This window comes from Varroa destructor, unplaced genomic scaffold (assembly GCF_002443255.2).
Source record: "Varroa destructor unplaced genomic scaffold, Vdes_3.0 BEIS01000007.1, whole genome shotgun sequence".
NCBI classification, from domain to species: Eukaryota; Metazoa; Arthropoda; class Arachnida; order Mesostigmata; family Varroidae; genus Varroa; species Varroa destructor.
Window position 1 is genome coordinate 25,794,849 of NW_019211460.1, and position 11,820 is coordinate 25,806,668.

An 11,820-nucleotide genomic window follows, 5' to 3' on the forward strand; every position below is an offset into this window, starting at 1 on the left:
AAATGAGAGACTCTCTCATTAGATAGATTATTATATAGATAGGATTATAGGAAATAGTACAGAATAAAGAGCAGTAGCAGTTTAAAGAAAAATGAAAAACTGCACGATAAAACCCGGACTATAAAAACTATAGATTCATAAAGTCTGCTTAAGGTTCCTATTGAACCTAAAAGGACCAGCATAGTCTTAATTACTATTCAAATGGTAAATCATAGATTTGGAAAATTTCTCGAATTGTCTCGAAATTTTCAATTGGATTAACAAAAGCAGATAAGCTGATATATTATTATTAGATTTTTATTAGGTTGTAGCGCTTTTGAGTTCTGGTAATTCTAGGCCAATTGCCAAATATATAAACTGATACCGAAAACAAATACCTATAAAAGTGACAATATAATATATAAATGATAAATAATATATAAATGATATCGATATATTTAATGTATTTTACGACAATGCGTCTTTATATAGGCGATAACAATAGTCTGCGTGTTGGGATCCATAATAAGCCGACCCTATTTTACCGCCGTTGAGTACTGGAATGCTTTCACAAAGGCCGCTGCTGGAAATATTCAAACATGGAGTAATTACTGAAGGCCGACCCTTGTAATGAGGGCAGATTCTAAAGCTTCTCGAGATTTAATTTTCTTTGCTTGGTTTTTGCAAACATGCAGGCGCGTTTAGCCTAGCTAGAACGTTAGAGTAGGCCCTAATCGTCTTAGGTACTTTTTTAGATATTGCAGTTTTTGGGAGAAAAAGGAAACAAGGATAACAAATCAGTGTTCTCCAACCGGCCAAGAAATTATCGACCTGAATCGCATGCACTAAAAATAAGATCTTTTCAGTAATTTAGCTCTTTTTTTTCTTCCCTTGCGCTTATTTCTAGACGACAATGCGCGATAAGTGGCTCGTCCGGGTTGCATCAACGGTCAAAAGCATATGCTAAATACGGCTGCCAACGTTTCTTACATAATTCAAACAATAGCTTAAGTCTAAAGCCAGAGTGCATTCTCTAGCCAAAAAGGGAACCTGCGAAACCTATGAATGCATTTAACTTAAACATGTAAAAGTCTGTAAAAGAAATGGAAAAGTAGTGACTTTTAATAATCTTCACAGCTTCCAGCATTTCACAGTTATTCATTAAGTTTGAAGTAATTGAGTATATATGCCATAAGCATTTGAGCAATTTTTGATACATTGCTTATTTCTGCTTCTGCCAATGGTTCAGCATTAGTCCTGATAGGACATATTCTCAATTTGTTAATACAGTTACAGACACTTGCTATTGTTCGATGTTTCTTAGTTTTCGCGCAATTAAAGGAGGACGGTTTCCGACAGAAAATAACTACGACAAAATTTTGCTTTGTACAAGTCTGATTCGTATATTTTTCAAAGTTTCCAGCCTCGAACGGCTAAAGAGTCAGACTTCCCTAATACGTTCTTCGAATCTGATTAGATATCTTATGTTTAATAAATATATAAAACAATAAAACAACAAATAAAAACATGAAAAATGGCACGTTAAAGATATTACTGTGTACTTCTATTTCTGACCGCATCCTTAAGAAACTGAACCACTTTCAGGGTGTGTCAAATCCGATTTTCGTACTTCAGAGATCGGACGGTATCCGCTTCAAGTTCCATGTGCCGATTATAGCAGTCAATGTCACGAAGCAAAGTTACAGTTGTGATGACCGATTAGAGCTGACATCTACGATTTTCAGCAAAAACTGGGTTTTTCTGTTGTAGTCAAGGTAATTTAGTAACAACGACAGCTATACGGCCGTGTACATCTGTTTCGATTTTCAGACACTCTCCTGTCTGTTAAAGCGTCACCAGAAGGAACAGAAGCTGCCGCTAAGTTCCCAATCCTGACCGCTAACCTAATCGAGGCTAACAGGTAAGACGACGAAACTCAAGGACGAAATGTTGATCCAACAAGGGGTGTGTCAGGCCAGAGCCGTTTCAACGTGCCGTGCCATCAGACACGACGAGTGTGAAAACAGGGAGCGACATGTTTTGCTCACACTGGCTCCCTCACCCTGCCCGTCTCCTGGGAAAAAGTCTCCTTTTTGACAGGGAAGAACAGAAGGACCGACGCCCGAACGAACAGCCGTTGCTATGTTATTCTTACTAGACTATAGAAGGGTCAGAATCAGCTTAGGAGTAGTGGTTAGCTCAGGAGTGGAGGTAGGTTAGTTAGCTAATAGAGAGCGGACAAGACGGGTCTAGGTCGATCCTCAGTGTGCCAAGAGCAGCTGTGATTAATTGGAACGCTTAACTATCTCTTAGATAGAGGTCGTGGGGGATAAAAGGGTGTCGTGTGCACTAACCCAAACTGGCCATCGAACACGATCGGCGGTAGAAGAAAAAAACTAAGGCCTTAGTGGGATGTTGCGTGCAAATGCTGCTGGCATTGTAGACGTTATCCTTACTGTAGGCCACCATAGACTTTTCTAGGCTACATAACCGTCGTAGATGTCGTTTTATACTTCATTGAACGAAAGCGACGCTCTGTGGTCTTGGTTGAAGGGATTATTGGCTAATTGTTACACATACATGCTCGCAGAACATATCTCTCTTTCAATAGAGGATGACACGACTTGCCAGAGCACACTGGAGCGTGTCACAGGCAGGGAAACGTTTGGTTTTTTGTTCGTCTCGGCAGCTCTTCTTGGATTTGGCTTGTCAATCAAGGGCGTAACTGGCAATTTCTTTTTCATTAAAATTAGTTCTCTCGCCTACTATAACAACAATCGAGCCTTCGGGAGACCGAGAATCCATAATCATAGTTTACAATATATCGAATCTGTGTGAGTTAATGATAAATGATTAGACTTCCCAGGTACCAGTCTTTGCTCTTGGTGTGCAGTTACTTCGCTTTAAAGAACTTCGATAAGTATATATATTATAGTAGGACTATCAGTCACACAATAGGTGGCACTGACTGTAAATATATTCAAGGGCAAAATTTGCTAGAGACAGCTCTAATATAGGAAAACGGTTTGCTGTGTAGTAATTTATGCTTTGCGTAATATGTTTTGCCTGCCGGTATAGAGACATAAGCAGGCGCAACGTCCAAGTCCAGAGTCGTCTCGCTCATTCAAACTGGATGTAAATGCGACAGAGAAGATACTCTCCTCGGCACCTCTTTGCTCTTTTGCTTTGCTGCCATTGTTTTGTTAGCAGTCTCTGCCTAAGGCACTAGGTAATATTCATGCGTCTCAGGTGCGCAATGGTTGCCAATGGATGTGCTACGAAGACAGACGTTCAGCTGTTTCTTGTAATGGTACACATCCGTAGACGAATCCCCAGACTGAAGGGTACCCATTAGTTCATTTTTTATTTGGGGCTCTAGGTGGAAGAGAGGCATAAGTTGGCACTAACCTACGACAAAATCATACCTATTCGCTAGCGTTGAGCTTTGTTCGTATCTGAGCTATGATTGCGGAATTCTGTACCTCCAAAAGCCAGTCAGACTATATATATGTGGGGATATATGTTGAATTCTCTGACTTTGTGGTTCTGATCAGTTCAACCAGCGTTACTTAAAGTAACATACGTCCACCTCCAATCAGTTTCCAAAAACTCAAAGCTTTGTTTGCGCGCTACTAAAGCCGGAAGTGCAAGAACTACACTCTAACAACGCCAGTCTTTCTGTCTCTAAAGTCTTTTATACGCTAGGACACTTTGATACAAAAACGTCGTATATAGTAACCGGGTAATATTAGTTATTAACCTCTGTTACATTGGGCACTTCGTGCGGTGAGAGGACTGTAATCTAACATAATTTACTTCGCAGTAACGCTGACATGACGATGAAAAACACGACCATTCGAAGACGATTTCACTCAATTGCAAACAGAACTTCTGAGCAAATTCGCTTAAATCATCTACATTTACATGTATCTCATACCGTTACTAGACTTTGACCGAAATGTTCTGCTTTAGCCACTGGCTATTCGCTTGTTTTGTTACTCACTGAATTTTCTTTCATTTTTTTGCATGTATTGCGGCCAATATACACAGAGCACGATGTCATTTTCTAAGGATGACGTTACCTGTTTATAGATCAGGATATTAGACAAAGGTGACCGGAAATAATAATCAGCCAATGTAGCTTAAAAATCGGCACCAACTCAACAAGCATACGATTGCACTAAATAAACTTACAAATTCGTGTGGAGTGCACATGTCTCTGATGAAGGATAGCCTTTTAATCAAGATATCTTATTAAATAATGTGCTAATTCAGCTTACTTGACAAGGTACCTTTGGATTTCAATATAATATCATAGAATGAATTGAGCCCAGGTTTATTCGATTCAGTGGCACCGTAGTAATCCCGATGTAGAGAAGGTTTACCGATTTGTTCGTTCTCTGAGCCGCTATTCATCGGAGTATCAAAACAATACAAGGTTTTCGCGGGCGGGCACCGAACCTGTTTTGAGTGGTTAACAGCGATGTTATCATCTGTCGGTGACAAGCAAGAACGACTTTCTGACAAGAGTCACCACAAACGCTTGTGATAGGGGTACTTTGCATGGAAGATGTCTTTGTCATGCCTCGTTGAAGGTATGCTCTTTGTATACGTTTACATGCACGGTAAACATGCATATGTTTGGAGACAGAATAGGGTTGCCTCAATATGAACTGAATAAGGGAACTTGGGAGAAAACTTCAACCATTAGCTTGAGCCCTGACGAAAGACGAATTTCAACTAAAAAAAGGAAGGGGAGCAGACAAGAAACAATTACAACTAATCATCGCCGATCTTAAATCAAATAGTATTGATCGATGCATAAATGCTTTGGACTACCCCCAAAGGTTTCTGTAACAAAAAAAAATATTCTCCAATACGATGCATGTACTACGCGAAGTATTCAGGTTGATTGTTTCGGTTTTAAAGGGATACAAAGTTTGTCAATACTGGACACCTACGGCCTGAATTTTCGACTCCACTCATGAATGATGATTTCGTAAAACATTAAACTATGCGGTAATTTGTATAATCAGGCTATTTAGGTAGTTATACAAATGTTTTACACCCGCACGCGTAAGGCAAAGCTCTTCCCTACAGCACAAAAAGAGATTTCCATATACAGGGGAAAGATGCTAGCTGATCCGACAGTACATTAATAGAAAAATACAAATGAATCATAGACGTTTTTCTTATTGTTTTTCGTTATTTAAAAATGCCTCTACCTTACTATGAAACTGTAGTTTATTTTAAATCTACAAGCAATTCCACCAAAATAAGTGCATATTTTCCCTTATACCCAAATAGACAGATATGTGTAATATCTAGTGTGTATACATATACACTGATCTTATAATGGGTGTGCAAACAAAAGAATCAAAACAAATGACGTGAAACCAAACTAGCCAAAAAAAATCGGTCAACTAAGTTTTTTTTTAGGATGACGACTTTTTTGGATCTTCAGTGTTCCACTGCGAAGTGCTCCCTAACGCACTTCGGCCATAGCAGTACCAATCATGACCTCGTAACAACGTTATATTAGAGAATACCAATTTCAACAGACATTTAAGAACAACTACCGCAATAACGTCATGTAAACGCTTTAGGTCCGTTAGCAGGACAACTGTTCTATCCTAGGAAAATGTACGACTAAAAACTGTTACCGAGGAAATCATACAATGTATGCCGCAAATTACGAAAGCAAAAGTAATTAGTTTGCATTAATAACAACTTAGTCGTATTTAAAATAATCTTACCTATGCATCGTTAAAAAAATACTCTTCCATTGAGATAGGGAGGAAACATTGAAAGGAATCCCAACGCTGAACAACACCAATTGTTTAGTAAACAATTGTTTTTATCAACAAATTATATCTCGCTATTATATATCATTTGAATATTAGAACTTTATAATCAGTAAAATAGTATTGGCGTGAATGGGCTGGGCCACCAGTTGTGTTTAAATCCATAAAAACGCGCTGTTTTTACAATTTGCAAGAATCTTTCCTTTTTTTAACATCTCAACATCGCCGCTATACGACCACCATTTCAGATCGTCCCCTCACCATGCAGCAGCCACTTTCTGCTTTGGGTAAAAATGTACATGTACGAGAATATCGGTACGCAAGCAGAGTGTTGTATTAGATGTCCACACAAGATAGCTCATAAAAACAGTCATATGGAAGTGTCTTCCTGTTGCGTTCTTTTTCTTCTCGTCATCGTACGAGCTCATAAGACCAATGTAATTCCCCAGGTTGACATGTCAATATAAGATACTGTTACATCGTATAAAGAACGCATGTTTTTCTGTGTCTGCCCATAACAACAACAATATCGTGTAGTAATCAGGATTTTCGCCTTGTCGTCCTACTCGGGTAGCGCCTCTCTGAAGACGTATGATATATTGTTGGCGGCAGTTTGATAGGTTTTTCGCTTCTGTACCAAGCTGCAAGCACACGAAACATCTATTGTGTGATTAATGGGTTCTATTTCGGTAGGAACAAATAGACAAGTTAAGTTCTAGCTGAAACGACGTCAGAATTAAGGTAGGCACAACAATACCTTCAACATGGTCAAGGCAAGCACGATGTATTGATTGATGCACGCATTCACGTGCACCTGACATAAGACGTGAACACGCGCTGGCCACAGCTGGCGCCGAGTTGCCCCGAACCGATGGCAATCAGCACGCGTGTGATACTATGCGCAATTTAAACAACTTCTGTAGTGTAAAGTAAAAACATAGCTTAACTTGGACCTAATCGATACTAGGTTTATTAAAAACGAACGTGTAGTGAATATGTGTGCCGCAAGGAATAACGCTATTGAACCGTTAACTACTTCGCTTAATACAACCCTCGCAGTAGAAGAAATTATAGCAGATGCTATAAAGAAGTTTCGATCGGTAGCGCCTTCTATTTTTACAGTTCTTTGTAGCACTTTTAGAGTGGGGAGTGTCCTCGAGCCTGACCTTTTTTTCGCAGGCTTTGACCATCCGAAACAGCCCACTGAAAGCTCTAGTCATCAAACCGTCCACTTGTACCGAGGCATTTAAATTCCCTCCAGAATTAGGTTTCACGTAGTTATATATTTTCAAAGTTAGTCGTTCTGAATAAACGTAACTTTGCGTTACTTTGCCGTATGACTACTATGAATGATGAGCGTCGGACTAGCAAGATGGACAATATGCTAGACCCACTGCTACGACGTCCCGGGTTTGATCTCAGATTGATCAAGGTTAACATGCTCTTACGTTTGATTATTATTGCTCTCAATGTTGTATGTTCAAGGTTAGTTCTTTGCGATCATTGCGCATTGCAAGAGTATAAGTTCTAAAAATTTCAACGCCCCCCCCCCAACTCTGAAAAGGTTACATCGGGATTAGACCGCCAATCTATATCAAGTGTGGCCTTTATAATCTAATATTTTTCTAATTAAAACAAATTAATTAAGGCCCAACGCATTGCTAAAGTGATTTTATATAGTCGGGTTCACATATTGGATACTTTTATGTAATTAAACATCACACATTAATGACCAAGCACACTTCTCGAATAGTAAAGAAAACCCCTGCATTGAACACGATATCAGGGTAGGTAATTTTGAAAAACATATAACACATGAGTGTAAGCGATTGCATACTTACAGATGATAAACATGGACACGCAGTGCATAACAAGGGAGCAGTTCTATAACAAATGACTGTTGAATTAAAAATCGTTCAATTCCGGTTTTATGGTTTTTGGCACCAGAACCAGAAACCTCTGGTGTTTAGCGGCTCCACCAAAAAAATGCCACAGGCGTTTTTGTTTCAACGCTAGCAGTAGTTACTTAAGCCCTAAATTTTTAAAATATTGTCTTTTTTTCTATAGGACAATTTTAGGTCTGAAGAATCTCAATTGTCGCCAAAATACGCCCTGCCCCAGTTTTGTGGTGAAAGACTTCACCATTTGACTGGAACAGATGTTTTCAAATCGTCAACGGGTCATCTAGTAACAGAAGAAAGTACTTCGGGCCTCAGCATTTCAAATAAAACATCGACAGCCATTTCGGAGAACCCTTCATTGATTTCGTCAGCATCAATTGAGGACAAATTGGAAATTGTCAACGGGAGAAAACTGAATCGAAAAGTTATTGGTAACTTAGATAGCGCTCACAATTTAACTCACTCAAACTATTTCGGCGAACCATATCATTTACCAGTACAACTCAATTCAACGGAGATATTTCATTCTGTGCAAAAGATATCTTTTGTTGACGGCGACGTGCAACAGAAAGAATACTGTTCCAACCACGCTTTACGAACATTTCCTGCAAGGCTGAAAGCGAAGGCCTACGTTTCGGGGGCATCAAAGAACAAAAAAGATAAGGACAAACACAGCGTGAGTATGCAGATATACGAAATACACAGTCATGCATGGATGGTTTTTCAGAACTCCTATTTTTTAATAGCTAGACTCTACTTTGTCTAAGTGCAGCAAGCTAAAGAATATGGGAGCAGAACTGGGTTAATTCAAAAATAACTTTCAAGCCGAATAAATCAAATAAGAGTGTACAAGTGATATTAAATCAACTGCCAGCTTGAGACGATCTCAAGTATGGAACTGATCAAATAGACGAGTTGTTACTGATAATTAAGTAGCTACTATTGAAGGCTTTGTGTTATCTTATGTATCCAGGCTAAAAATGTTTTGCTTTTTCAGGTGAAGGCGCAGCTTCCGGCTTACAACATAGACCTACCATATTTCCTCGGCAACATCGTCCCAGGCCTCGCGACACAATTTAACCTTGCTATCAATCCTAGTTTGGACGCTAAGCCAGATACTGTTAGGTCGTTTCTGAACAGGCAACCAATTGAGCTGTGTACGGTCACCTTGCAGGACCAAAATGAACGTGAACTGCAGATCACAATTACTGCCCCTTTACATGCACGAGGAGAGGTCAGAGTTGAGCTAGAGTTTTGCTCCGGATTAATATTAAAAATGACTGCCTTATGCATACTTCCTCTTCTGAAACTTCCTGATCTAATTGTGGCTCCCCCGGGAATTCCAAGCGAAATAAGGATTAAGTCCTTGGTTCCGTTCACACAACCGGTGAGATTACAGCTGCATTCATCTATAATGGCATCGAAATATGCAACTCTGATGCCGCACTGCGATTATCTAACGTTAACGATAACGCCCAACGAAGGTGACTCTACTTTCAAACTTGGCATACTGAACGAAGCTAATAAAGTGATCTCATTAAAAACGCGTATCGAGACTCGCTTTCCTCAGATCTCTCTTCGTTATGAAGAAGCAAAAAATACTCCTGTGCTAATTTTAGTTGTCAGAAATGACGAATCGTTCCCGATTGAGGTGTCTCTAAAAGATGATTTCGGTGGGCTAATCTATACGCAGGAGGTGAAGGTCGGTAAGCACGAAGAGGCACCAGTCGAAGTACGTAGAGGTTACATTCGTTACAATCAGACAAAACCTGTCATAGCGACGTTTAGTGTAACGTTACTATCTCCAACACGAATCGAACAAACCATAACATCGTGCCCTGTTAAGCTCGCGCCTACCGGCGCAGATCTCAGGCCAGATATAGATTGTGTGGTATGGCTCGCGGAAAAGGAGCTCATATTTACAATGTTCCACATGGACGAACGTGATCAAAGGAAGCCTTCGTCGTGGAAAGACGTCCTTAGGATTTCCGCCTGCCATCGAATCTCGGACTTTGTTCAGGTTATCATCTACCTATATTTATTTGCAATAATTAAGCTCGTATCTCACCTCGGCGCTGCTATTTGCAGCGGTGGTGTCGGCAAGGGCATTCGCTAAGATTGTCTCGACTCAAGTGTGTTTCCTATTCGAAAATAACGCGAATATATTTTTATCACGGGTGACTCGTATTTGTTTCGTAACCGTCTTAAGTGGCACCCGGTGAGAGATATAGTTAATAATAGCTATCACTAGATCATGAATAGATGATTGAAGAAATAGTTTGAATTGTACTCACTATCCGACTGTTCTGTATAAAATTATTCTGTTGAGTTCTGCAGATCACAAAAGAACGAGATGACCCAACTAAAGTCGTGCTGCGCATCTCTAGACCGCCCAGGTTGGCTGTTGGGCGGTTGATTTTTTATCGACGCAAGGATGGACCAAGGGCTTTCCCATATGGATTCCGCTATGCAATTCTACCGCCTGAGAAACCGTTTCTGATTTGGGACTCTGCTTCGGCGAATGCCACTTCACGTGTATATCAATTGCCCCCCGATGGAAAAGTAACTGGTTGCTTATTTCTAGCAGTTAACAAGTTTTCTTATCGATTTCTTAAGAAATAATTATTAATAGTAATTATTGGTAATCAATTAGATGATTTGCTATATCTCAATAATAATCATTATTATACTGATCCGTATTGTACATATAAGTAAGACTATAGCAAGCAAATAATTGTTACGTTCCACAAAAACGTATTCTTGCAGGTTCGCGTGTCAAATGTAGGTAGATGCGCCGTATTTGTTGTAATCAGCAATGAAGCCTGTGATCGGGGTCGAATTATTGCCCCTGGTGTAACCGCCATACTCTTCCTTCAACGACCTTCTCGGATTATCTACGGATTAGAGTGCTGGCGTAGCCTTGTACGCTATCGGACAGCTCCTTATTACGAGGGAATTCAGGCAGAAATCGCTAGCGAAGACCTGCCGCTTGGCTTCGAGCCCCAATATTTAATGGCAGATTTTTATGAGGAGTCCGAGGAGTCAATAGTCGACAAAATTATAGCCGAAAAGGTAGTCTCTGTTAAATGGCATTCGATCAAGGGATATTGGTTAGCCTGGGTCTTCAATTGCATTAATTATTGGATGTCCAACACGGGTAGAAAGTAATTTTATCTTGGGCCAACAACTCCAACTTATTCTAAATTCCCATTAAACTTTAAGGCACAATTTTAACCTACTACTTTGGTAAGTGACAGTTATCTAATTGTTAGATACATCACATCGGCTTTTTGTGCACTTGTTCTTCTAAAATAGTCTTTTCTTGTTTTATCTAGATTCCAGATGATTTCGACACACTTTTGAGTCTTTACCGTCTGTTTATGTCAACTGTTGAAGAAATTCATATGAAGAATTGTGAGTCGGATGCAAGCACTTTCGTTGCCCCCACGTCACCAGTCTCATGAAATAAAGTTTAGGTCCGTCAATCCCGTACATAAGCCCTCTTGTACCGGATACAGAGCAGGCTAACGAAAACGTTATAAATAAATGCAATAGTTTTGTTATTTATTGAATTGAATGTACTGTGATTCATGTCGATTTCGCACGTACTTACGTTTTTTCACCTTGTGTATAATAACGTCCGGCGTTATTGTTAGGAGGGGTGGTTCCCTACCAGCTCCCGAAAATATTATGATATAAGTTTGTAGTTCGAAATAGTACGTATTAAAAAATGACGTGCCTAATTCAGCTATTGTCATTTTCTATGAAATATTAGACTGCCCAAGCAAATGGCCTGAAACAACTTTCTCTCTTATAGTAATAACAACTTCAACGTGCTTTAAGCCCGACTATGTGGCCACTCTATAATCACCTAACTTCCACGTGCCTTAAATCCAGCTCTGTGGCCACTCCATAATTGCCGCCTCATCCTTTCTTGTCATAATAATAAAGGTTTTTCCAGCTTCGCCAATACCGTGGCCACCGCTGCCTCCATGCCAACTTTCAATGCCCCCCATCCTGCACAACCTCTTACAAAGCAGGACCACTCATCATATTCCTGATTATAAGCTGTGGCTCATGACAGCAGCACTTCCAAATTTGCCTAGACGCAACACGTAGAGAATTGTTAATGCCCC

General features: G+C 39.9%; 1 protein-coding gene across 4 annotated transcripts; it reads left to right on the top strand.

Moving 5' to 3' along the window:
* The first annotated feature begins 6,605 nt into the window (after positions 1-6,605).
* On the top strand, positions 6,606-11,256 carry LOC111254137 (uncharacterized). 4 transcript variants are annotated; one of them, XM_022814692.2, is made up of 7 exons: positions 6,609-6,883; positions 7,851-8,360; positions 8,682-9,071; positions 9,378-9,704; positions 10,022-10,246; positions 10,451-10,756; positions 11,020-11,256. In XM_022814692.2, exons 1-7 carry the CDS (start codon positions 6,779-6,781, stop codon positions 11,146-11,148), a joined length of 1,992 nt encoding a protein of 663 aa, XP_022670427.1. In that variant the 5' UTR covers positions 6,609-6,778; the 3' UTR covers positions 11,149-11,256. The 4 variants fall into 4 exon arrangements, with proteins under 4 accessions (XP_086831146.1, XP_022670427.1, XP_022670425.1 ...); XM_022814690.2 differs by having other exon boundaries at positions 8,682-9,704; XM_086975019.1 differs by lacking the exon at positions 6,609-6,883 and adding an exon at positions 6,926-7,215 and having other exon boundaries at positions 8,682-9,704.
* The last annotated feature ends 564 nt before the right edge of the window (positions 11,257-11,820 follow it).

Coding starts and splice junctions, on each gene's coding strand:
- LOC111254137 (XM_022814690.2), top strand. CDS start 6,779: ATGTGTGCCGCAAGGAATAACGCTATTGAACCGTTAACTACTTCGCTT. Junction 9,705..10,021: donor GAATCTCGGACTTTGTTCAG/GTTATCATCTAC, acceptor TGAGTTCTGCAG/ATCACAAAAGAACGAGATGA. Junction 10,757..11,019: donor ACAAAATTATAGCCGAAAAG/GTAGTCTCTGTT, acceptor TGTTTTATCTAG/ATTCCAGATGATTTCGACAC.